The following is a 27972-nucleotide window of genomic DNA, read 5'->3' as shown; positions in this document are numbered from 1 at the left end:
TTTATGATCATCTAGCTGAATAGTTAAAGATAACCGTTCTCAAATGTCTGTTCATATATATAAAAAAGAAATCACAGGTGAGAAAGCAACTATTTACAAATTGATCTCAAAATTGTTGCTTGCTGATAGCTTTTGAGGCCCTAAATTAAAAGGTTTGCGAATGCTTTAATTACACTTAGGTGGTTTGTCTAATAGAAGAAAAATAAAACAATGTATTGCATCAATGAAGCACGTTTCTCAGGGTTGGCACTTTAGTTGTACAAAACAGCTATTCAGTACTAGCTTTGGTTCCATTCAGCCTAACTGAACACACACTGAATCCTTATTCATTTTTAAAACCATTTGTTGCTTTTGGTGTCACTTACAACAAATAAGAAACTGGGTGAATTTGTTTCTATATCTTCCGCAGGTGTGACTATCTGCCTACAGAAAACTATCTGGTTGCCATTTTTTAGGCATCTCCTCACAGCTAGGATTGCGATTTGCTTAAGCGTTATGACAAGTAAGAATGCGACTTCTTCATTAGGACGTTGCTTGCGTAAAAATTAAGTTCTGTTCAGAATTTCCCATTTTGCAGTCATGCTAGTTTTGTGAAGGCTCTTTTCCATACCTTGGACCGTTGAAATGAAAGAAAGTCCAACTAGTCAGGCAGGAAAATATGTCAATAATTTATTATTCTGTTTAAGAATTGGGAAACATGGCATCAACAAAGAACGGATGGAAAATTCAAGTATGGTGCTGAATACAAGAGTACAAAACATAACTTTTTCCCAACTATGTTAAACAGTAAAATACAATAAACAAGTCCTCATTTAAATGTCAAAACAATTATCTAAAAACAACACATCACATATTGAAGAATCATAAAAGACATCTTGAAAACTTTATCCCCACATTTTTAGACATTAGAACAAATAAAATATAAAATCTTTGATCTTAATCATGAAGTGTTTTAACAATGATTAACCGGTCACTTTAAATGCACAGTTAGAGGCGAGGCTAGGCAATCATTTGCTGTCCAGTTGATTCCTTGTACCATGTATGACAGTCTCCCAGAGACCAATGGCGTCTCTAGTCCAATGAGTTCACAGCTTCCTGCTGTCTTTTCACTCACTATAAACTTATCTTGGAAAATCATAACATAGGCTGCCGAGACAAAAGTGCCCTAAGCCTACAATCCCGACGCATGGCATGATATTGGCTTTACGTGGTAAAATGGTTGCCAACCTCAAGATCAACAAGTGAGTGCCCATAACCGTTTAGTGAAGAATTCAAGATCAGTCAGTGCCAAGAATCACTGTGGCTGAGGTGAGTACCTTCAGTGGTTAAGACAAAGCGACTAGATTTGCGCAAAATGTAGAGGGTGTAAGTGCTTTGCGAGTGAGTGTCTCTCAGGATGGCAGGCAGGATTTGATTGGTAAAGGTCAGGTGTATACTAGAAAACATTAGAAGACTAGGGAAAGAGCAAATAAGGGCCCTGGTCATGGCATCGTTTGCCTCCGGCTGCCCTGGTTGATGTGCTTGATTAAACGATCATCTCACACAGAAAGCTGGCACGATACTTCACCGTGCCAACCCAATTTAACTTATTCTTGATGCATAGTCTATATATCACAGGTAAGGTCGTTAAAACACACGATTTAAACATTAATATAGACAATTACATTGCATGCGGTACACACGTAAAACAGGCCTATAGTATGGAAACCTACAACATTTCAACTTAAACGCAAGCAAAATGCGGCTAGGTTTCGGAACGATTAACATACATGCACGTTACTGTCTTGATCCTTCGACTAGTGTGAACATCGCAATTACATAGCAGAAGGGTATGTAGCTCTGAGAATTGAAACCGGCCAGCTTTCAACTCGGTATAGTTTCAGCATCACTGCAGTAAATAATGCTGAAGGATTAGGCCTTTAATTAAATGAACGAGCTAATAATTTAATAGTAGCAATCGTGTCCTGGGAGGCACACTGCACAAAACGCAACCAATGACAAGTGTGTTATAGGTGAATACGTTAGGCGTAACTGGGTGAATTTAAAGTCACAAAGATGCCCCCTATTCGTCACAGAAAAATAAGGTTTATGAAAGTTCCGTTTTGCTCCTTTTTTCAATGCATTTATCATGAATGGACAGTAAAACGAGGACTCATTGAAGATGCACCTGAAGTGCAAGGATGGCATCATACAGTATATTTACATGGAATGCTAAGGCTCATTTACAATTCAACATTTCAGGGTACAATGGCCACCTTACAATAATATATTTTTTGATAGAAATTATCGCATCAAAAAGAAATTTAAAAAAAGAAGCGTGTAATTTATCAGCCATGTTCTAAACACACAGGGTTCATTTACATCTGACAGAATGCCAGACATGTGCTGGCTTTTCAGTAATGCAATCCAAACACACTGTGTACACGTCAAACAAAGATTATAGTACATCATTTACACACATTGTCAAAAAACAAAAAGTCTAGAGAAAATGCACTGCCCCGCCCCATCAGTAGTTAATAAAGAAATGCAGTGGATAACCAGTTCCCATAGCTGCCCCTACATCACACTTCGTGCAATCACACAGTAGGTGTTAGATTGAAACCTAGCTTTCGAGCATAGTTTACTGGCTGCAAGTAAAACTATGTTCGCACATAATTCGGTGAGGTGACAGTTTTGGTTCAGGTATATTCCAGTAAAAGGCTCATTAAATAGTCAAGTGAAAAACCTGTCCTGCAGAGTAAAAGGAAAAGCGTAGGCATCCACCAACCACCCTCTCGGTGGCAGCGACATTTTACTTTGGCTGACATCTTCACCAAGCATCGTCTCTTGATTTTGCTCAGGAAACGGTTATTCCATTGTCAAGAAGTACTTTTGGAAAATATTTGTGCTATATGCTGTTAGTTCCAATGCGTTCAGTAACTAGTCGCGCATTGGGCTAGTGAAGCTTTGCAACCACGGAGATCGCTTGCGATGCGGTCAGTCCCACCTCATCCTGGTTTCTATTATACATAAACTGCCATCTTTGCAAATGTGAGCATTACTTCCCCATATACATCTATCTAAAACTGTTCACTTCTTGGTGAACCACTGACTTCCAAGCAAGCACTCTGACATTCCCCACACTTTTCCCACCTACCACAGAGCTTCTCATCAGGGTCATACAGGAACTGCACGCATTGAACACAAACTGGTGGTTTCAATGCAACCGAACATGTGAGAATCACCCCCTACATTAATGCCCAAGCCATATAAATACGAACAATGCATGCATGTCTTCCACCTCGCTAGTTAGCTACAGTATTCTGCATCTGAACCAGTAAGCGCTCTACTATTTTCTAAGTCAGTAATGCAGTCTGAGACGAAGCTTACAAAGTTTCGTGTTATCTAACAGATGAAGCTCCTTGCACGGAAGTAAGCATGCTTGCCACTGATTTTCTTATTCCAGAGCTACATCTTGGCAGAATCTCTGAGAAAGCAGCTTTGTTTCAACAACAGTGACATATTAGTTCAAGAGCAAGAATTGAGAAGGCCTCCTCAAAGACACTGCAGCTTCCACCATGGGCGTTACAATGAAAACTGTCCACAGCAGCGTGCAGGTGCGAGTGTGCAGCATTTCTAGAGCATCCATAAATCTTGGTGTCCAGCTTGTTGTAGAAGTAGCCGCATGAGGGTGGTGGTCACCAAAGAACTGAGATCCAAAGCCGACATTTGCATGTAAATCCTTTTAGTTCCTTTTAGACCTGAGGTACTCAACATCTTAGGATTCCCCAAGAGCTACTATAAATTTTAGCTTCCATTCTGACATGATAAATCAGAGTTCTCGTCAGACAAGTGATCCTTTTCCAAAAGGCTATTAACAGGATTGTTTCAAGAAAAAGAGGGACTTGAAATTGGACCGTCACAACGATTTCAAAACAGTCCAGGTCTAACTGCACACTTCTTGCCCCCAGCCTGTCATACTTAAACTAAAACCAAACCAAAATCCCATCGACAACTAGATTAACTCTAATCATGCACCCCATTAACAAAAGACCAAACAAAGCCTGCTGCTTCTGCTGCTAAGAGTGCAGCCAGCTCACTGGAACCCAGAAGGTGTCAGTTTCAAGCCTGTCCAAGGTCATTTTCAACTCATTGTAAGCTGCCGTTAAGTCATCATTTACTATGATCTGGTCAAAAAGATGATTATATTGGCTCTCAATTAGCTGGGCGGATTTCACCATCTCTTGAAAGTCTTCTTCCTATAAAAAAAGAGATGAAGGTGGTCACTTAAAAATGTTAAGGAATCATGCCAGTTTAACTCAACATTTTGTGTAATAATTCATTCCATGACAGAGACCCAAGTATTAGTAAACTTTTGCTGTGGTCAAAAAATATTTATTTGAAAATCAACCAAATTATGTCTCTCTCCCATCCTCATATTTTTAGCGTATTTCTAGTTACTGTATTTAGTCACTAAAGAATAGAAAATACTCTTAAAATAGATGCAATTACTGAATAAAACAAAGCCCCAACCACAAACCACTGCGTGGAACAGTATGACAGCCCGAAGGTTGGCAGACACAAAAATGTCAATGTTATCACAAGAAAAACAGAGAGTGGGTTGGGAGATTGTGATGATGTGGCAGAGAAAAGCGATGATGCACTCATTCTGTTTAACCCACGACAAAGTTGGGAAGGCGGTTCAACCCAACCGACCCCCCTTGGCGGTTTAGAGTGAGAAGCCCCATTAGGAGAATGGTGATGGACTAAGGGGCGAGGTGGACATTACAGTATCCCCACACGATCACCTGATTATGCTCATTATACGTAGTATATGCATGCAAACAAGCGCCATTTTATTATGAGTAAGCGCCATTTTGTTAGCCATAGTTGGAACAGAAGGCCTGCAAAGCCACAGAATATCCAGCATGTCAGACTGCATGGAGAAGCCCGATTAAGCCCGAAACCACAGGGAGATGGGCTTTGCATCACACCCCTAAGAAACACTCCTTTGTTGTACAGGATGTTGCCAATGTGTTTATTTAGAAGTAAAGTGCACTGTAAGGCCATGAGACAGAGCCGGGCGCCTCAACATCCATGCTTATTGTGGCCTGTCTAAAGCAGGCCTCCGACTCCCAAACACCCAACCACGAGTTACAGTCTTCATAATTGTCTTAGGTTCGAGACCCCCTGAATTCCATAACAGTGATTGACCCCAGTCCACCACCCATAAACTAAATGGCCATCAAAAGATCTAAAGAATATGGCTGTGCCATTATAAGTTCATAATGTGGGGTACATTGACCCACTCATCAGAATTCCCATCCATAACCAAGCTGCACTTCAGTAGTTAACAGCAAAATGGCTGCACTGGTTCCTTTGAGCACTACTGCCGTGCATCAAAACTGTGTTTTTGCAGCTACAAAATGATGGCTGCCCTGTCTTGCCAAGCACTTATTGGGCAAGTTGGAACAGGGAGCACACCGAGAAAAGGTGCCAGGGTGCGTTCTGGTGTGTACTATAGAAGGGGAGTGAAAAAGCACCGCTGCTCTGCTGCTAGCCCAAAGTTCCCATTGAAAAAGGGAAATATGTTACATTTAAAATGATGCCGCTCTGATGCTCCTTTCATCTGTTCTACATTATTCTGCTTTTATCAGTGAGGCCCTGCCATGCCCATCCATATTTGTAATGTGCTAAGCAGAAGAGAGCATTATCCCTGAATAACAGGCTGTGTCAGACCAGATCCAGGAAATCAACAGAAGCCTTCTTTCAGCCGCACGGAAAAACGCTTGACTTTTGGGCTCCAAAATGTCAAAAATCACTGCTTCAAAAAGAAACCCTAGCTCTAAGGGCATATGTCAATTTCAGTGGACCTGTGTCAAACAGATTGCCGTACAAGTGAAACTGACTAGCGCTGCAAAACAATGTTGGGAAGTCAGAAGGAAGAGAAAACCTTTGAAATGGTCAGCCAAGCAGACTTCACCATGTGTTAAAATGCACTTTTGCAAATAAGGAAAAATGCCCGTTTTAAAAGTGTAATGTTGAACGAAGGCCCTGTCTTGGCCTAGCAATTAAAGGGGGTTTTGCTGGGAAACACTTCTGGGATGTTTTATTTCAACAGGCTTGCTGCTGATCCAGAATAAAATAAAGAAATAAAGGCATTGGCTATACTGGAAAATTAGCCAAACCAGGTTCTACCATGGCTCAATGGACAGTTGGGGGCTTCCCCCAACAGGAGCCACAAGGGATTTCTGGGACACCTATATGTTAACTGTTGCCTTGAAAACTTTGAATATACCAAGAGAAAGAAATATCACATGCTCGTCAGACTTCTGTCTGGGCTTCAGCCTGAGACAATAGATCTGGGACACCTACGTGCGACGTTTGGAAGCAACAACCACCAGTCACCCAAACTGGGGAAACTCCAGGATAGCCCTAGGCTAAACTGACATTTGGTGGTAGCCTGAAGAAAAAAATTGTCCCAGTTGGAGGACAGAGGCCAGCCCATTTTGGCTCTAAAGAATAGTTTATTAATAAAACAAAGACTTTTATCCCCGCAATTGAACAATGTAGAAATTCGAAAGTTTCACAATCTAGATGCAATTTTGGTGGCTTTAATTTAAGACGTGGTATCCTTCACTGGCATATAAGGGACAGAAATGGCAGAGAATTGGATATTCTGAGGAAAGTGTATATGATGCCAATCTGAAATGCCCTGTGATAATATATACACATGTACAAAGTTACAGAATTTTAGGTAAAGTAATTTAATTGAAAAACCACGAAAAACTATTAGATGGACAAAACAAAGTCCTACAAACATGAGAATTAGACTGCCATGCTCTGTGTGAAATATGTAACCTGCCTTTGTAATTTGCCAAAAGGCCACAACTGTACAAATGTGTGATTTATGTTGAGATAGATTTTTGGCGAAAAGGACTGTGGGATTGCTTTTAACCTCATAGAATACAACCCTCATAAACTGAGTCTCTTCCTTGAGGAGGCGATTAGCTTAGGCTGACCTATCCGGTTCTTTGGGGTAGCTCTAGCTTAGTTCTGGCCAACAATTTACCCGGTGATGTCACCCGCTTTATAAAAGGGGTGGGAGCTCACAGGGACAGAACACACACACACTCCTGAATTTCCAGCACCTGCGTATCCAGACATTCCAGATCCACCTTTGCAAGATTCCAGACTCTACTGCCAGGCCAAAGCATAGCTGACCCTATCCCAGCAAGGCCATTGATCCAGAAACCCCACTAAAATCCCAGTAACAAGGGGGAAAAGCTGTACTACCTTTTGGGAGCATCCTGTGACCAGACCGGCATTGTATCCACTACCTGCATGCCCGCTGTACCCTTGCCATCCAGTGACCGGACTTGCCCAGCTGTTTGCTGTGAGGGGAGCCCGCCGCGTTGTGACCAGTGTTTTTGAGTCCAGAACCCGGTTGACTGTCCCAAATCCCAAACTCAAGTGCGGAGTGTGAGTATTTACCCCATCCCATAACAACACAACACACATGCCATCTTGACCTTTTTTTTGTCCTACTCTGCAAGTAATTCTATCAATACCCTGATAACTTGCTTAAAACTGTTAGAATTATCTGTGCACCCTGTCCTTTATCTCCAAGCATTAGCGTCACTTTTCTCTTCATTTCTGTCTTGCGTAGATCATAAGTCCTTAGCAATATTTGATTAAATAAATTAACTTTCCATAGAGAAAGGGGTACACTGCGTGAAGGGGTACAACTGCAGCATAACTTTTATATTCATGAGTGGCGCTCCTCTTTTCTAGCCATTTAATCTAGTGTAAGTGAAATTTGTCTTTTCTTTAAAACCGATTTTGTCTCCAAAATTGATTTTACCAAAACCGAACCTCCTTGCACCTTGAAAATCTCATCCAATTGTCCAGCTATAGTCACTCTTTCACTTCTATATTGTCCCTTTGATGTGCATCTATCTATTACCCAGCCTAAAAACCACATTCCGATTCTATGTATTTCACCTGTTTTTTTTTTAAAAAAAAAACAGTTTTGACATTTAAAACTGCAAATGTGTAAATTGCAACTTTCCAAAGTGTGAATTTGGCTGCACTGTGTTTTCATTTCAAGTAGTTTTTTTGAACTGTATGCTTTTTGTGATACCTTACCTTATAGTTGTTAGTGATACAATATCCATGATATTGTGATAAAACATATGTACATCATTATTTCAATAGACATACGATTCATTATTTGACAAAATCTGAGTGTCATTTATGCATTTGCAAAGGGTTTTAAAATCCTCTTATTTTGTGAGGGAAGGTCGAATTTTGATTCTGTTTGCTACCTCATATCCATAATTCCCTGCTGCTGCTTCTTTCTATCCAATCCGAATTCGATTAATTGGGGATTGAGGGAGCATTGCAGTGGGGAATCCTAACTCGGGTGCTATCTATCCTAATTGAAAAAGTGCTCCTATTCATTTGTGCTTTGGAAATATGTTCTGGTAGAAGTTTACCCAACAATATTTCATTGTAATTATCACCCCATTGGTGATTGCTGCCCAATATAAATATTGTGTGATTTCCTTTGGAATTAAAATAAATAAATAAATATTGTATTCCCACCAACCAGCCTGGCTCATGGTCCATTGTGACCCGGGGTATTTGTAAAAGGAGGTGTGAAACAGGTTGGGTATCGCCTCAATTCGAATTCGTAGAAAATAAAGAGAAAGTATTCTAATTGAGTGCTACATCCTACACTAAGGGCAAGAGTCCTGATCCGGTGTGTGACGCCTGGTTAGAATCCTTCACAATAACAACATGATCTGTAATGCGAGGTACAGGCAGGGATAAATTATAATTCAAAACGAGGGTCGAAATCTTGGGTGCAGACGATGCGATAAGGAATGAATGGAGGATGTGTGGGTCAGTATGATCCAAGACTTTTCTTATGCCAGTCCGGAGCCTCCCAGGTGCACGGTGTAACGATAGAATTAACAATGTTGTATAGTATAGAATTAATTGGTAGTTTGACCTCGGTTCCCTCGAGATGAGCCCAGCAGCACCCACGTGGACCTAGACGAACAGATGAAGATGGACCAATGGTCTGGCATACCATATGGAGCAGACCCTATATGTGTAGTGCCCATCTAATAGGGATGGTGAAGTGTATTGCTTACTATTACGTCACAAGTGGCGCTGCTCAAAATGATGCGTTGTCGAGGGTCCGAGAGCTCAGAACATTCCGTTGCAGCAGAGTTCTTTGCTGGGACCTATTTTGTATGAGAATACAAATGTGTTATACTTGCAGGAGTTTCTAGCGGGCTACATTTTCCCCGGTGTGATCGATAAGGGGCATGTCTTCAATTGGTGACCCTGACGTGATCCCAGCGCCCACGTGCCTGCGCAGGCCACAAGCCGGAAGAGCTGCATCCACCTACAGCGACCAGTCCTGAAAAACGTCTGCAGAAATCCAGTCTGCTCATTGGAGCCGGGCACAGCCCCAAGGAGAATGCAGGTTGGTATAATTGAGATACCGTGACGGAGGAGTTCGGGTGAAAGCGCACATGTGAACATACTCCTGCAAGTGGGGAGCTTGTGGTGCGGATTTGGCTAAGTTTATTTTTTATTATTGTAGAATATTTTAAGGAGACTATTAAGGAAAGGAAAACGGAAGTATAGGGAACAAGGAAAAAAGTATAAGCCTTGTCTAATTAGTAGGCTTGTAAATAGTAGTGGTACTTTGCTTTATTCGTGTTTTTATTGCGACAAGGGGAAGGCCAAAGGAGGGGCATTGTTTTGGACTGAGTGGAGTGTATGAATGGGTATGTGAGAAAATGGATGGGGGGAAATATTTGTTTTTTGGTTTATAACCTGTGGCAGCATGCACAGCGCACTAGATAAGGCGTAAGAAGTAAGAACGCGCAGAAACCCCTTTCACCATGGGAGGGGAAACAACCATAGAGTACATGTGTAAGGCATTACCATTGTACAGTGACATAATTGAAAAATACCATAAACAGTGAGTGACGGAGATGAGGGGCAAGGAGATGCCCCGCTTGTGGCCACAGCAGGTCTCCTATGACAGAAGTATTTTGGAACACATGCCCATATAATTGACAGCAGGATATAAGGGGAAGCAACTACATAACAGGAGAGACATATTGAACCTCTGGAAAATGTTTGATGACAAGGAGAAGCGCAAGGGGGAAGGAGGAGCATGCAGCGACACCAAAGATGAAGGACCCAGTGAGGATGGGAAGACAACAGAACATAAGGAAATATATCCCTTAGCAGCGCGTCCTGCAGTAGGATACACAAATCTCACCTACATCCACACCAGCAGCAACCCTCAACCCCTCGTATGTATCCCCGCCAGCAGTAGAAGCACACAGACATCAGTAAACGAGACTTAGAAGCATTGGCACGCACAGAACTAGCTAGACTGCGGGCTGCACAAAAGCACTGTTAAGACAGACAAACCGGTAGAGCAGGGTACAGAGGAATGGAGGTCAGGCGATTTTTTTGTTCAGCATAGATAACGCAGCCATACAAACTGCATATAGAAAGAGACAGCAAAGCCAACAGCTTAGACTATGAGAATACTGGCTCCCGCAGGGCCGAGGAAGATGAGTGGAGTTCGTTCGTTGAGGCTGAAGATGAGCAGGACGAGGAGGCAGATCAAGTACCCGAATGCACACCTAGGGTCGAAAGCTTGTGGAACGGGAGACTCAGGGACAGGTGTGGCCGGATGGCACCGGCAAGTAAAAAGGGAAATGCAAGAAAGAGTGAGGGGGGCAGAGCAAAAAATGCAAATGCCCCTAATACACCAGAGTGCCACCAGACCGCACTATGTGCCATGGGCATAGATGGATAAGAACAATCTGCTAAAAGCACTCCCTGTCCTTACTGCGGGCGTGGGAAAACGGATTTATGCTTAAAAAAAAACAAACAGCTGGTGTACCACTAGCTGTTGGGGACATGAAAAGTTTACTAGTAGCAACTATCAGAGATCAAGTAACCAACATTGACTTTGGCTAATGATGCACCTTTCAATATGATAAGATTGCAGGTTTGGGACGCGCTATGGTGGGCCTTCCCAGACACGCCCGATTTACAATCGATAATGTAGTGTACCATGGGGGATGATGGAGACTCTGCGCAGTTCATTCTTAAGGTTCAAGAGATGTGGAGGGCGGAAACGGGGGGCTCATGGGACCAATCAAACCCCTTCTTCTATTTCATCGTTAAAAAAGTTGTGTCAAAAGTACACAAGGCATTACATAAAATTGTAGGGAACAAAGCAAAGGGGTGGGCAGAAATACAAAGTATTATACTGCACCACTACAAAACGAATAACGGAGCGTGATAGAGAAATAGCCCAGAGGAGGATGGCAGAGGAAGTGAAACAAGTACAGACTAAACTGGCTAAAATAGCTATTATAACTCCACCAACCACTACACCACAAACGGAAGCACTGGGCACCGCCCAAGAGCTTCCCAGAATAGCTGCAGTTTGGGTGCAAGGCAGGCAAGGACAGATGGGTGGAGGTCAGCGGTACCCCAATACTCAGTGGCAACAAGGAGGACCGCAGCAGGGAAGAGGTGAGTTCCGAGGGGCAAGAGGGGGCTTCGGAGGGATGGGACCAAGGGGGAGTAATGTTGGAATTGTGGAAAGTGGCGACATTGTTCGAGAGCGTGCAGAAGCAGACAAGGGGAGGGGCAAATTATTATGGCCTGGCCACCGAGGGACCACCTCCATGCCCCATACAATAGCCACAAGTGCAGGGCTGACCTGCACTGCAACAACAAACAGAGCAGCAGTACCCAGGCCAACAAGGGAAGGCCCTGAATACCTTCAGTGGGACACAGAATGGTACAGTTATTCCCTTCACAGGGGCAACAGTAGTGGGGGGAACCCCTTTCTCATTTCCAGACACCAATACCAACCCTATCGACAGCCCTCGATCCAGAAGGGAAACCCTTGGTGGGGCATAGATAGGAGACAAACAAGTGATCTTTACGGTTGACTCAGGAGCTGCAAAATCACGCATAAATGAAGGGCAGTTTCCATTATCTGGCAAAAGAATTAGTGCACAGGCATTCTCTGGGGCAGTTTCCATGGTTCCATATACAAAGGATTTGTTTGCCAATATTGGAAGGAGGGTGGTGCGAGCACCCCTGTTGTATTCTGAGAGTTCGACCCGTCAACCGGCTGGGCCGAGATTTTCTAAAAAAGTTGAACCTGAAAATCTCATTTAAGGACATGGGCATCATCTTCTCCACACCAGGAATATGCAAAATGAGGGTGAGGTTAACAATACATGCAATTACCAGAGATGTAGTGGTAGCCAGTGTGCATATTGACCCAGATATGTTTATATATGGCTTGTTGAAGCATTATCCCAAATTGTGAAACAGTGTTGGAGCGTATCAACTGACTTTCTTTTTTGACCTGTTGTATCCCCTGAGCTAGTAGCAGGCACAATATTATCCTTGCACCTGCAGGGGCTGGGTGTCTCGGCCAAGAGAGTGGTCATATTGGGCACAGACACACATGGTTGTGAATGGCGAACAGTACTTTGCATTGAACGCCCTTCAACCATTCCTCTTCACCGGAGCGCGAGGATGTCTGCTCCCTTGCTGGGAATCTGGAGGTCGTGTCTGCTCACAACATCACTCCTGCATTGAGGTAGGAGGATGCATTAGATTGAGGAAGCGCAGCAACATCGTTTTCGAATTTGAAAAAGAACTTTATTTTGGCCTAATATCCTCTTAAATACTGTGCATTTATCGTAGCGCTGGCCTGCATCTCCTTTCTTGTGCACTGCAACTATCTCATGCTGCGAGTGCTGGAAGCTCACAACTCGTGTTGGATTGAAAAGGCAGCCTGAGTGCCTTACAATCTGCCTTCCTATACGTCTATTGGTCAGTGGGCAACTTATCCTATCCTATGAGGACCGGCAGGCTTTAGCCAGCCTCCTCATCAAAGGCCCACTTTCTAAGGCCCTGTCTGTTTCCCTGTCCTTTGCCTGGCCTGTGGGTTCTCTTATACAGGCCCATCCCCCGTGCATATGGAAGCTGAGGAGAAATCCACACGTTCCATACACACTCATTTTATGGAGCATCCAACATCTCTCTGAGGGTCAGTTCCCTCAACTAACTTCATCGATCCCTTTTCCCCTCACACCTGGGACTGTCCCATCTATCACTCCATCTCATCTGGACTCTCACTAATTTAGCTGTGCCCAGTTGCTTCATGTGTTTTCACCTTGCTCTGCCTAAAAATTGAATTTAGATGTGCCCAGTTGTGCATTTGTTTTCACCTTGCCCTGCCTAAAAATCGAATTTAGATGTGCCCAGTTCCTGCATGTGTTTTCAACTTGATCTGCCTATAAATTGAATTTAGCTGTCACCATATCCAGCCTCCACTTCCTGCCCTCTGTTTCAGCTCCTCCCCCCACCCTCTCTGCTAGCACGTTTTTCTTCTACCCTTCTTCTATACTCCTTGTATTGTTGGTGTATTGTCCCCCCTTCTGTTCTCAACCCCCCACCCCATCCTCTTCTCACCCCACACTACTTGCCCATTCCTTATACCTTGAAACTGCCTAAACTACTCGGAGCGAAGAAATTCCCAGTAGTCTACCTCTCCTACACTCCTCTCAACCACCCACCCCATTCACTGTTTTTATGTCACACCGCTATATAATTGCATGATGGACATGATCTTGCATTGTATAGTAGTAGCCTGTCTGTTCTACCCTGCCCACCCCCACTCACCTTTACCCTATTTGTGTAAGGCACTTTGAAAAACTAAAGACTTGTCAGACATGAAAAAGTCATCTTCACCGTTATATGTATTACTTGAACTTATTCCTGCGCTGTGTAGGCCTGCATCATTCAGAAACTCAAGGTCTCTGAATGACTTTTTCCCCACTGTCCCCGCCGCCCCTCCCCTTCAGCGCTTTGATAAACTCTTCTGTGTATAGGTGCTATACAAAGAAATAAATACATAGATTCAATATGCCCCTCAAAGAAGTATCCAATGCCGATTTGTTTGAAAACAATGACAAGGATGGCAAAATAATTCTCAAGATTTGTATCCTTTGTGAGATAAATTACAAGTTACTCATCGCCTTAGTCCCCTTTCCTCCATACTGTATGGGCGTCCCTTCCTAGGGATGGGAGACGTAACCTTTTTCACCAGAAAAACCTTCTTCCCCTTTAAATTTAGAGGCGTGCGGCCGTGGGAGCATGCGCTACCCTGACTCCGCACACCGGCGCCACTCCTCTGTCCCCATTGACACATCGACAATATTTATCATTGCCTAATGACACCAGAATTAATAGGGGGTAGGATAGTGGTATGCATGGAGGAAAGGGGACTAAGGACTAAGAGTATGTTAGTCACTACAGTGAGTAACTTGTAATTACTCTTACATCACATCCCCTTTCCTCCATACTGTATGGGCGATTACAACTGAATGTAGCCCCAGGGTGGAGAGGAGACCCCCCCCTTAAGCAAACAAGTTCCTTAAAAGGGCCTGTCCGAAGGCCGCGTCTGACTTAGAGCCAGCGTCCTAACAGTAGTTATTGCAGAAAGCTGACGGGGTGGCCTAGGTAGCTGCCCTGCTTATGACCTGCCACTGAACTTGCTGCTGGAATGTGATGGCCGTGACCTTGGCCCTGACGGCATGGGCGTGCATGTTGGCTGGCAGCGGCTTGGGCTGCCCCTCATAGGCTTCTTTGATTGCCGCAACCATCCACCTTGCTATGGAGGCCTTGGATGCCTGATAACCGGATCTGGAGCCCCCAAAGGTGACAAAAAGTGCATCCGACTTGCGGATGCCCTTGGTCCTATAGAATTTCAGAGCACGTCTGACATCCAGACAGTGCAAGACACTCTGAGCCTAGTCCTTGGGGTCAGCGAAGAATGTAGGTAGGACTATTTCCTCATTTAGATGCAACGCAGAGGGTACCTTAGGTAGGAGCATCGGGTGAGTCCACAGGACCACCTTATCCCTGTGGAAAGTGGTATAGGGTTCTGAAGTCACCAGGGCCTGGATCTCACTGACTCTTCGAGCGGATGCGAAACCTACTAGAAGAGCTGCTTTGATGGTGACCAGCCTGATGTCGGCGGACGCCATTGGCTCAAAGCGTTTGTGCGCCCAACACCACATTGATGTCCCACACAGAGGGTGGCTTTTTGATGGGCAGGTAAAAGCCTGGACAGGCCAGCCAGATGTTTTCTGAAGATCGGGTTGGAAGGGAAGACCTCCTCCGAATTTCTGTAGGCCCTTATGGCTGCGAGATAGGTGCGACATGTGTCCACCTGTACGCCTGATTGGGCAAGGTGCGCTGAGAATGAAAGCACATCATCCAGCATTTACGTCAGGGGGTTGATTTTCTTAGAATCTGCCTAATGACAGAACCTGCTCCATTTGCTCCTGTATTGGCTCAGATTGGCCTTGCTTCAGGTGCCCAGGATGATCTCCAGGTTAACCTGAGATAGGTTTAGGTGCTTGAGGGTGATGCTCAGGAACCACGCTGCGAGGGCTAGCTTCTGAGGAGCGGGGTGGAGAACCCTGCGCCCCTGCTGGGACAGGAGAGGTGCTGGGCCCCGCGGAAGGTGAATGAGTGGCTGGTCCGAGAGGCTGAGCAATTTGGAGAACCACGGTCTCGCCGGCCACCAAGGCGCCATCACTATGATGCTGAGGTGACAAGCCTCCTTTATCTTGCGGAGTACCCTGGGGATCAGGGGTGTGGGCAGAAAAGCCTATGCTGTCATGCCCTCCCATTGAATCTACATGGCATCGCCAGGGAGCCGGCGACTAGTCCGTGCCAAGACGCGAACCGATGGCACTTCCTGTTCCTCCGGGAGGCAAATGGATCCACCCGAGGATGGCCCCATGTGCTGAAAACCTCCTGCAGCACCTGGTTGCTCAATTGCCACTCGTAATTGTCCATACCCAGCCTGCTGAGTCTGTCCGCCACCAAGTTGGCCTCCCCCGGGAGGTGGACAGCCCGGAGGTAGATGTTTTTCAGGGCCCATTCCCACATGCTGATCGCTAGGTTGCACAGCAGAGGGGACCTGGTACCCCCCCTGCTTGTTGACATAGTACATACTAGTGGAGTTGTCGGTCTGGATCAGGACGGTCCTGCTCCCGATGAGCGGGAGGAAGGCCCTGAGGGCTAGGCAAATGGCTCTGAGCTCCAGCCAGTTGATACGAGACTCCTGTTCCTTCTGCATCTAGACTCCGTGGACGCTGTTGCTGTCCAGAGTGGCTCCCGAGCCCTCTAGGGAGGAGTCCGTAGTAATGGTGAGCTTTGCAGTCGGAATGGCCTGCCAGTCCGCAGATTGCAGTCCTTGGACCACCAGGTGAGGTCCGAGTGTAGAGAAGGCGGTATACTGACCAGCTCCGCTTGGGAGCCCCTCTCCTGATTCCATGAGGCTGAAAAGTGCAGTTGCAGTCTCCTCATCCGGAGCCTTGATTGTGGCACGGCCAGGAGGACCGCTGCCAGGATACCCAGCAGGTGCTGGTACCACCAAGCCGAAGTAACTGGACTGGTAAGGAAGTGCGTCGTGGTCCTCTTGCTGGCCGTAATTTTGTCCTAGGAGGGAAATACCTTTTCGGAGTTTGTATCCCAGATGAGGCCCAGGAAGGTGAGGCTCTGCGTGGGCTGCAGCTGAGACTTCTTGAGGTTGATGGTAAACCCCAGGTCGTGGAGTGTATTCATAAGCACGGAGGAGGTGTGGGCAGCCCCCTCCAGGGACCTTGCCAGTCTTCCAGGTAGGGGTAGACATGGTGGCCCTGAGGAGGGCAGCCATCTGCATTCATAAGTCTGGTGAATTCTCTGGGGGTTGAATTGAGGCCAAAGGGTAGCACCTTGTACTGGAAATGACAGCCCATGATCCTGAAGCGTAGGAAGGAGTGATGGGGCTGCCAAATTGGGACGTGTAGGTAAGCGTCCTTCAGATCCAGGGAGCACATCCAATCTCCTTTGTCTAGTATCTCTGCAATGAGTGATGGTGTAACGATCTTGCATTTTTGAAGAGGGAGGAAGAGGTCCAACACACCTCTCAGGCCAACCTGGTTCTTTTTTTGTATGGTGAAAATCCTGGAATAGAAGCCTAATCCTCTCTGGGAGGCAAGTACTTCTTCCACTGCCTAGCTCTCGATGAGCAACCGGATCTCCGCCAACAGAGTTGCCGTCCCAATCTGTGGGAGGGGAGGAAGGAGGAGAGCGAGGTATAGGTAGGTGGTAACCTGTGGATACTACTGAGCAGATCCACAGGGCTCTGAATTTCTGGTGCCAAAAATGCATGTGAGAGGCTAGTCTGCTCGCCACTGGAGACACGTGGACCCGGAGGGACGCCTCATGCCTTTTTGCTCTTTGAGGCTGCTGCTGAGGAGGGGGACTGGAAGAAGCCCTTGCTCCCCCCACCCCTTTTTTGCTGCTTGGCCGGTGCTGACTCAGCGAGCGGTCAGGTTGTCTCAACCTCCGTTCCTGGAATCTCCAGAACCTGCCAAATGCCTGCCCCTTCTCCGAGAGTTGATGCGACTGGGTATACACTTTGGGCATGGCCTTCGTCAGGTTAGATAAAGACTTAGCAGTTTGCGAGCTGTTCTTCGTCTTATTTAATTCCTCGTCGGTAGTAGAGTGGAAGAGGTCACTACCCTCGAACGGAAGGTCCAATATGCGATCCTGGACGTCGGGTTTAAACTTAGTAGCCCGGAGCCAGGCCATCCTTCTCATGTCTGTGGCGATGCAGATGGCCTGGCAAGAGGTATGGATGTGGGCCACTGTGGACTCCATGACGTCCTGCGCTACCAGCCTGGATTCTCTGAGACCCGCCATGAAGCATGCCTGGTTCAACACCGGAAGTTCCGGAAGGAAGCCTGCTATTTCCCGCCACAACCTCTGGTTAGTGGCTGCCAGCATGGCATCCGTGTTGGCTTGTACAGCTTTTTCCCATACGCCTCCAAGATCTTCTCCTCCTTGCCTAGCAGCACCGAGGACGAGGAGGCCAAGGACGACTGAGGCTTAGAGTGGAGTGATGCAGCAGCGATTACTGACGAGTGCGGCTGGAGATGCGTTGACAGCAAGTGTGTATCCCCCCCACCCCCATCTGTCTATACTTGGCATCGAGACACCAATTGACAGGCTGGACTGAGTGTGGCTTGAGCCAACTCTTCTTGGCTAGAGCGACAACGTCCTTCTGCATTGGGATACCTGTCTTGGTAGGTGGTCTTAGGGAGAGGACCTCTGCAAGGACCCCCTTCCTCGGGCTGCTCTACCTCGGGATGAGGAAGGCCCAGATATTCTGCCAAACCAGCAAGCCTGTTGTGAAAGGCCGACGGCGTATCAGGGTCCTCCTCCTAATCTGTATCCGCCTGGGTGGTCTGCCGCGGGAGGAGGAGTGCTGGGCGCTGTGAGCTGAGTTGTGGAGGCCAGAGCCTGCTGCGTAGATTGGCTCGGAACCGGCAGAATTGGGGCGGATTCAACAGAGCCAGCATCGGGGGCTGCGCTGGGGCCTGTGGTGCCGGAGCCATGGGAGGAATGAATATAGGCGCCGGTGGAGTGACCTGAGGGATCAAGTCCCTGACTGCATCCCTCAGGATAGTACCCATCTGGGGTGCTCGTATCAGCCCCAAAAACCTTTCGAAGAACCTGTCCTCAGAGGCTAAAGAGGAGGCAGGGGATACTGACAGAGGCTGGGGGCTGCTGGGGCCGGAGCATGCTCAGTCTGGGTTGCAGGGGGAACCTTCCCTGTACCACTGATGGTTACACCGTAGGCCACATACCTGGCTGACACCAGTCCCACCTTAAACTTGTTCATCCGCCTGCTCTGTTCCTAAGAGTGGCATTGGACAAGTGGCCAGGTTGTCTGCCGCAGCTGCCATTTTCTCGGACTGCGTACCACGTGCCAAAGTCGTGGTGCATGGCCCTCCGGACACAGCCTCGCCCAAGACTCTGTTAGAACATGAGGCATATTCCGCACCTCAGGTATAGGGCTGGAAGGCGTACCGCCCTCAGCATTGTCGCGGGTAGTGCTGCATGCAGGCGCCCCCTCGGACATGGTGCCGGTACTAGAGCAAAGCCCCTCGGGTGTAGATCCGCTAGAAGAACCTTGCGGTCCCTCAGCGCTGACACCGGTAGGGTCCGGAGACCCCTTTGCCATAAGACGGTAGCTGGGCTAGCCTTGGTGCGTGTGCTGGTAACAGAACCCGAGAGTTTCCTCCCGCTTGGGCGTTTCCTCAGGGAGGAGTCGCCCTTATGGGGTGCAACGGAAAATAACGTCCCTCCCTTTGTTCTCGATCTCTGCTGGACAAACTTCTTTAAGTCCACTGGAGGCGATACTTGGAAGAGTTCCCTCCACCTGGCTAGCCTGTTCTTCAGTGCGCGTGGAGTCAGAGTCGCACCCGGTGCAACCCTCCAAGCTGTGGTCAGGGCCAGGGCAGCAGAGGCAGAGGGCGTGGGGGTCAGATGTGGGAAAAGAGTCCCTGTCAGGCTGGACACCTGCTGAAACCCACTGAAGTCGACATGCGCCAGGAAGGAGCGCGATGCCGGAGGACCAAGTACCTAGATGGCAAATAAAGACAAATAAGAATCCCAGGAAGAGCGCGAGTAATTACATGGCGAGGCCAAACCCAAGAACGCTGGTGAAATCGGCCCGTTCCCGTCGACTGAGGACTGAGGAGTGGCGCCGGTGGGTGGAGTCAGGGTAGCGCATGTTCCCAGGGCCGCACCCCCCCGCGCGCCTCTAAATATAAAGGGGAAGAAGGTTTTTCTGGTGAAAAAGGTTCCGTCTCCCTTCCCTAGGAAAGGACGCCCATACAGTATGGAGGAAAGGGGACGGGACGTAAGTGTATGGTGTCGTACAGGGGAGTGCGTTGCCAGAATACTACACGCTGACCTAGGTAACTTCAAAGTATCCTGCACGATCATTCAGTACGTCCTCTGTAGCGACAATGAACAACACTGCCGCAGAGACTCCATCACACGTCAACTATTGGCATGGAAGGGATCTAAGGTTGACAAAGCAAAGTTACAATATTGGCAACGAGAAGTGCTATATTTTGGGCAGTTGATCTCAGCTGACAGCAACCGAATAATTCCAGACAGGGCTGCATCAGTACGCACAACACCTCGTCCCATCATTATAAAAGACATGCACACATTCTTAGGGCTGTGCAACTACTGTAGGGCATCAATCTTAGACTATGATGCATACACAAGGCCCCTCCTAAAAGGTCTCAAAGAAGCACAGAAAAACAATGACACTAGAATGGACCGCTGACGTGGCGAACATTTTCAATGATCTAAAAGTGGTAATTTCAAAAGCACCAGTGTTAGCCACCCCAGATAATAAGCAGGAATTCCATTTGTTTTTGCACTCCAATGGACACCTCATGTCCCCAGTACTAACACAGAAAAGCACCATGGGCCACTAGCCTATTACAGCAGCACATTAGATACAGTGATGAAGGGACAGTTTGCGTCCGAGCAAGCACTTGCTGCTACCGCATTCGCGATTGAAAAGAGCTGAACAATTGTAATGAGATGTTCCATCACATTGTACGTGGAACATGCATTATTTGCCATCCACGAAAGGTCCAAATCAACATTAACCACACAAAGGGCCTCAGCGTACAAAGTAATTCTATCCAGCCTGAACCTCCATATTGGCTGTTGCAAAACTGTTAACCCTGCTACATTCCTCACAGAAATGTGCACTGAAGAGGATTTAGCGGACCGTAAATGTGTAATTTACGAGGGAGAGGAGGATGACATCCCCAAGGCACTAGGATCAACTGCTAGATGAAGGTGAAGTTCTCTTTGTTGACGGGTCCACAACAATTGACCAGCACACAAGCCAAAGACATACTGGTGCAGCAGTGGTGCGCTTAGAAGCTGGGGAATATGAAACACTGGTGATGAAGAGACTACCCATGCACTATTCAGCACAAGCAGCAGAACTCGTAGCGCTCATAGAAGCGCTTCGAGCATCAAAAGACTGCCTTGTGACCATTTACTCAGATTCAGCATATGTCGCCACAACGTTGCATGCTGGTCTTTCACGCTGAAAAGAGGAAGGGCTTCCGGAGGAAAGACTGTTCCCCGTGCAACATGCAGCACTAGTAGATGCCCAGATTTCTGCCTGAGCAGAACCATCTGTGGTGGCAGTAGTCAAATGCTCTGCCAATACTGATGAAATTTCATTGAGGAACGCAGCCGCAGATGCGGCAGCGTATCTCCTAGAGCCCATACCTGCTGAGTTCCTTCAATATAAACAGAGCAGGATCCTTACACTGCACTGCCCACAGCACAGATAATAGAGCTCCAAGGTACAGCACTACAAGAGGAGAAAGACATTTGGCTCAAAAGGGGATGCAAACAATCTCCCATTGACCTCTTGTGGAGACAGCAATACACAGGCAAAGCAGTAATGCCCATTGAGTTATTGCAGACCGCATTCAAAGAATTACACTACCCTCCCACATCTCTAGACAACATATTGCAGCAGACATCCAAGAGGACTGGTTTATACCAAACATCCAAGAACACCTCGCAACAATGGTCATAAAGTGCACCGCATGCCAAGTGTTCAGCACCGGGATGATGCGCCGCACATTACGAGGCACTCTGCCCCGCCCCATCGAGCCATTCCACGAGCTCCACATCGATTATGCAGACATGGGCGAGAGATGTAACAGAGCGGGATATCTCATTGTTGTGGTGTGCCCCTTCTCCCATTGGGTTGAGATGCTGGTCCTTATGTGCACCCGGATGTCAAATGAGCTGCCAAATTTCCGGTCCATGCGGTTTTTCCTCGATTTAAGGGGGAGGGGGGAATGATGTTTCGAGGTCCGATAATGGCACCCACTTTTTCAATGAGCTCTTTAAAAAGATCACCGTACTACTTGGCATTAAACACCAGATGTGTTCAATTTACTACCCACAGGCCAACAGCGTTGTGGAGAGGATCAATGAACTCCTTAAGAGTAAACGCTCCAAACTTTACACCACACTAACAAAGAACTGAGGTCCATTGTTTACCCCTGGGCCTATTCAGCTTGCGCACGCAACCAAGCAAAGACCATCACCTTTTGCCCCATTAAATAGTAACTGGCAGGTGTATCAGCACTCCCATCTCCCCAGTAAGGAGGGCATCAGATGCCCATAAAACAGCAGCCATTTTAGGTGACAAATTAAAAGATAACAAATGTAACACATGCAATTAAATACATCTCCCGACAGATTGTACCGCCCCGGCTACAGGACACACAGAGCACTGCAGAGGCATCCAAAGCGGATCCCGCTCCCGCCAAACCGCTGCTGCCAGGAGAACTAATTTACGTCCAGAGTTTTACGCGTAAGTGGAACAATCCACGATTCCATGGCCCCTACAAAGTGGTGTTTTCCACCCCACTTGCTGTAAAAGTGAAAAGGCTACGATATTGAATTCACCTTTCAGATGTCTGTAGAGCAGCCTCAGCTACTTCTCAGTAATTTTTCCCCATACAATAAAGCTACTCTGATACCCTCGGGTCTGGCGCGCATTATAAATAATAAAACAAACCTCAAGTACAATAAGTCTAAGTGTCTCTCTCTCTCTCTCTCTCTCTCTCTCTCTCTCTCTCTTGCAGATGTGAAGAAAATGGAGAAATATGCATCAAATGATTATTTGTGTAGCAAAAGGATAGAAGATTATAGACGTTTGTATTCATATTTGTGTGGCTTACGCTTTAATGTCATAGTATTTACACTTATGATGTTTTTCTTAGCAATGTATTGGATAACTTATTTTACCTGGGCGAGCCATCTAAAAGAGGGGGTGAGGGGGACAAACTACAAAACGAGTAATTTAATTTTAAGTAGCCACAATGCTTATTTTCAAAATAGCAGCAATATTCAGCCACACTTAAATGTATTAAATTTATCCACGCGTGTAAGTATAATTGATATATCAAAATGACCTATTTCGACCCATATTAAAAAAGATTTTTTGTAATACGTGTAGCAGCAACAAAGTCAGTATTAGTAGAGTAACAAGTAGGCAAACCTCACAAACTGTTAGAAAGGAAAGACAAGCGCAGAGGCCCAAGTATGATGCGTACCCTGGTTTAGGACTGGATGCCATTGAAGATATTAGGCTTCCCGAGCTATCTAACAGCTGGACACGGACGAGTGTGGTAGGAAGAAAAAACACCAATGGTAGCAGCTGTTACGTATGCTCAATAATACTGCATGCATCGGGGGCACCCAAGGTGTTAGTACCACAGGAAATGCCAATTATAGAGGCACAATGCCAAGTACATCTTGCGCTATGTAGAATTAAAGGCACTTTCCAGGCACACATGGTACAATTACAGCTGTTGGATACAGACCCCCTGTAATGCAACAAGAACACAAAAGGACTAAATTGTGTGCAGCAGCCATATCTTATTATCAAGAGGCTCAAGTATATCAACAACAAATGGCAAGACACTACACTCAGCTGTCTAGCTGAAGGTCTCCTGTGATACGAAGAGGAGGTGGTGGCACTGATAGAATGGATATGTGCACAAACATGGACTGAGCATATAACCAAGTTGACCAGGATCTCAGCGATGGAGATGCCAGTAAGAGTGCATTGAAAACAGAGCTATGAGCTGTGCTTCCACAGTGAAAGAAATGTCTTTATTAGTGCTAATGAACCTTGTGATAAGACACTGCTCATACCAGACTTAAAAGGAGGGCACAGTGGCCGTGATGGACCATTACTGGGTGTGTGGCCAACAAGCGTACTTGCACCCCCACCATCATGGAGGGGCTACTGTTCGCTGGCCACGCTATGCTCAGCACTGCTGGTGATCCCTATTTGAAAGGGGGGGTGCTGCCAGATACTGCCCCAAGAGTCTCCCCGGCATTCGAAGGACAATGCACTTTGCTACCGCCTGAGTTTCACATCCTGCCAGGAAAACGCTAGTATGAGATCCTGAAGAGAAAAAGAAGATCCAATTACCTATCTAAAGACTCTTACGCATTGCTTGCAGAGATCCCAGATGGGAAATGTCGGGAAGGGGTAAAACCTAACCCACCCTCCTAGGTGGTTTAGAGTAGGACCAGCCCCATCAGGAGGATGGTGATGGTCTAATGGGGTGTGGGGGGGAGGTGGACATTATAGTATGCCCACACAATCACCGTATTATGCTCATTAGACGTAGTATATGCATGTAAACAAGCATCATTTTATTATGAGTAAGCGCCATTTTGTTAGCCATAGTTGGAACAGAAGGCCTGCAAAGCCACAAAATATCCAGTGTGTTAGACTGCATGGAGAAGCCTGATTAAGCCCAAAACCACAAGGAGATGGGCTGCGCTCCCAACCCCCAAGAAACCCTCCTTTGTTGTACAGCCTGTTGCCAATGTGTTTATTCAGAAGGAATGTGTCTTGCAAGGCCATGAGACACCTCAACGTGCATGCTTATTGTGGCTTGGCTAAAGCAGGCCTCCAACCCCCACCCTGCCAACCACGAGTTACATCCTTCATAATTGTCTTAGGTTCCAGACCCTCTGAATTCCACAATAGTGGATGACCCTAGCCCACCACCCATGAACTAAATGGCCATCTAAAGAATATGACTGTGCCACTAAGTTCACAAGGACATGATTTGTAATGCGAGGTACATGGAGGGATACATTATAGTTCAAAACGAGGGTGGAAACGTTGGGTGCAGACGATGTGATAAGTAATGAATGGAGGATGTGTGGGTCAGTATAATCCAAGACTTTTCTTATGCCAGTCCCCAAACATCCCACGTGCAGAGTGTACCAAAAGAAATAACAATGCTGCATAGTGTAGAAATAATTGACAGTTTGACTTTGGTTCCCTGGAGATGAGCCCAGTAGCACCCACATGGACGAAGATGAACAGATGAAGCTGGGCCAATGGCCTGGCATTCCATATGGAGAAGATCCTATATGTGTAGGACCCATCCAATAGGGATGGTGAAGTGTATCGCTTACTATTCCGTCACGGGTGATGCGCTGTTCGAAGTTGTTTTGTTGGGAGTCCGAGAGCACAGAACGTTCTGTTGCAGCAAAGTTCTTTGCTGATTCCCAATTTGTATGGGAATAAAAACTTGTTATCCTTACAAGAGTTTCTTGGACCTTTTTCCCCTAGTGGGTTGCATTTTCTCTGGTGTGATCAATCAGGGGCATGCCTTCAACAGCCAGGCTTGACTAAGCCACCAAAAAGTCAGTATAGGAAGGTCCCGGCTCTTTTCAGGTTGTACAAAATGGGAGAGGCGCATCGTTCTCCCCTTTCGTCTCGCAAAGTTGGGTTGCCATTTGATGCCAGCAGCATTTCTGAGAGTCTACTCAAATTCATTTCTGTTAAGGAAAGGACCTCAGCAAAGCTGCCTCCATCAAGTGACAAGCAGACTGCATAAGGGAGGGTGAAAAAGCAATGCAGATGTGAATGCATCCGTAAGTGACATCCTCCCCCTCTCCATAGGTGGTAGTTTGGGCTCACTCCAAATGCCGGAATCAAAATTGAAGAGAAACCAGGAAAAAACATTCACTGTATTGCGCCAGAGAAAAACCCTATTCCTGGCGACTCCCCAACTACATTTTGTAAAATATTTCTACTTACGATGGTGACCCCTGCTCCTTTATTGTCAAAGCACAACAGGTGCATCACACAAGGACAAATGACCCATGACTATTAAGTATTTCAAGCAAGAGTTGGTCATTCATCCACAGGAAATCCCAAACCCTTCCTTTTATTAATCTTTTAGATCAACTGGGCATTTGTTTGTATAGCAGTTGATAACAAACTGCTCTAATTACATTTGTATTCCTTTAATGGTTTATAATGTACCAATAACTGATAATCTTTTTTAAGTTTGAAACCATTATGTTCAAAAATGTAAGTGCAAACATTTACGTTAGAAAATTCTATGTTTCAGAATAACCAATCTAAATCAATCGGAATGCATTCAGCGCAGTCGATTTCTGGTGTCAATAGGACATGCCATCACAGTGGCCATTAGCTAATCAGAGGGCTCGGATGGCGGGTCTTACCTCATGGTTTTGGTCCAGAATCAAAAACTTCGGAGGGGTTAGTCTGAACCGCCTCCTACCTTTTCTTTCACCTACCCAGCACACCACTTACACAATCCCCGCCCCAACCACCACACCCTCTCACCCCACCTAGATACCAGAAATGATGTTCCAAGTTACTAGACAAACTGCCCCCCCCCCCATTCCCTACACCCCTAAATAATGCACACTGCCCACTGCCTCTGCAGCACCTACATTCTTAGCTGCCTGCCTGCCTCTGAAAATGCCAAACATGGCTGTGAGTAAAACACTTGTCCATTTCCTTGGAGGCCATTTTCTATATTATTGTTTAACTTGCAAAACAGCATCAACACACTTTGCAGTTCGGCTTTACCAGGCAGAAACAATCCTGAAATCACGTTTAATGCCCTTGCTTTGCCAGGGTCTGTAACCTGGCATTCCAAGCAACTACACTGTTGCTTAATCATTGGCCTCATTCTAAACGTTTTGATCATAGCAGCATCCTAACATACACAATTTTATTTTAACATAAATTAAAGTTACTCTCCGTAGTGACTAGAGTACTCATAGTCCATAGTCCCCTTTCATCCATCCTTGTGGGCATCCCTCAACAAGGAGACAGTACTGGAACTTTTGGCAGCAAAGAACTGAGCTTTGCTTTTAAATTCAGCATAGCATGCAGGGGCGTGGCTCTGGGCGTGGGAACACCCCCGTGCCAATGCTCTGCGATCCGGCAACTCACCTCAGTCCCCTTTTAGCACATCGGACACTTAAATACCTGGCTACACTGAATATGTTAACCCCTGGTATACAAGCGGCGGCAAGGTGGGTGGGACGTAAGGATGAAAGGGGACTATGGACTATAAGTACTCTAGTCACTACGGTGAGTAACTTTAATTACTCATACGTCCCCTCCCCTTACCTCCGTCTTTGTGGATGATTCCACCGAACAAGAACATAGGGTGGAGCTGTGACAACCTGCCTCATATCTAGGACAAAGCAAAAAGGTTCTTCAGAACCACCTGACCAAACTCTGCATCATTCATAACAAAAAGAGGGGTATACCCCTGGTGATGCAGCTTTCGGTGGGGTACTACAATATACATACATTGGGTTTCCAAAAGTCCGCTAGCGAAATTATTATTTTGCCCACATAGTGAAATAAATTCAATTAATGTTTGTGTTGAGTATCGTTAGATATCTCAAATATTTCAATACCTCTGTAGTTGAAGTGAACAGTCAGCCGCAAAGAAAAAAAAAAAAAAAAAAAAGAGAAAGAAAGTCTTTGCATTTTATTTATTTCATGTTTTGGGAAAATACTTTTTTTTATAAAAAAGATTTTTTTTTAAATACACGTGTTTTGACAACAAAAAATATAATAAGGAGAAGTTGTTAAAAGATAAGCAAAAACATTACATGTTTAAATGACAAAAGACAATAGAGCAACAAAAACAATTTATAATGTTCATTATGCAAATCAAATTATTTGAGAGTACTCAGAGTCTTTCAGAGTCCCAATTCTCAAGACAGGTTTCTGCATCATGCCTGGAGATGGTATCCAGGGAATAGTGCTCACAGAAGGCTCACTGAATGGCCCAAGTAGCCGCCCAGCTGATGACGTCTCAAAAAGCATTCCTCTGAAACGCGACCATGGATCCCCTCAGGATCTGGTTTGCCCATGGCTGAGTACTCCTTTGAAATGGCGTAGACCGTCCAACGGGCAATAGAAGCCTTGGAAGCCTGGTGCCGGGAGACGGGCCCCCCAAAAGTGTCGAACAATGCCTCAGACTTCCTGAAGGATTACGTCAGAGAGTGATATAACTTGAAGACTCGCTTGAGGTCCAGGGAGTGAAAGCCCTCTCTGCCTCAGACTGTGGGTTGAAGTGGAACAGAGAGACCACTTTGGACAAACATTTTGGATGTGTGCAAGATGACCTT

At 46.2% G+C, this 27972-nt stretch overlaps 1 protein-coding gene across 6 annotated transcripts in view; it reads right to left on the bottom strand.

Annotated features, from left to right (window-relative positions):
* Positions 1-655: 655 nt before the first annotated feature.
* Positions 656-27972, bottom strand: part of MPP7 (MAGUK p55 scaffold protein 7) — a 1979219-nt gene continuing 1951902 nt past the window's right edge. For all 6 annotated transcript variants that reach the window (XM_069648102.1, XM_069648107.1, XM_069648105.1 and 3 more), the window contains one exon: positions 656-4238. In XM_069648102.1, the coding sequence (XP_069504203.1) occupies positions 4059-4238 (180 nt within the window). In that variant the 3' untranslated portion in view covers positions 656-4058. The remainder of the gene's footprint in view (positions 4239-27972) is intronic.

This window comes from Ambystoma mexicanum, chromosome 2q (genome assembly GCF_040938575.1).
Source record: "Ambystoma mexicanum isolate Mex_15411 chromosome 2q, UKY_AmexF1_1, whole genome shotgun sequence".
NCBI lineage: Eukaryota > Metazoa > Chordata > Amphibia > Caudata > Ambystomatidae > Ambystoma > Ambystoma mexicanum.
Note: the sequence above shows the minus strand (reverse complement) of the source record. Positions and strands in the feature narration are given on the sequence as shown.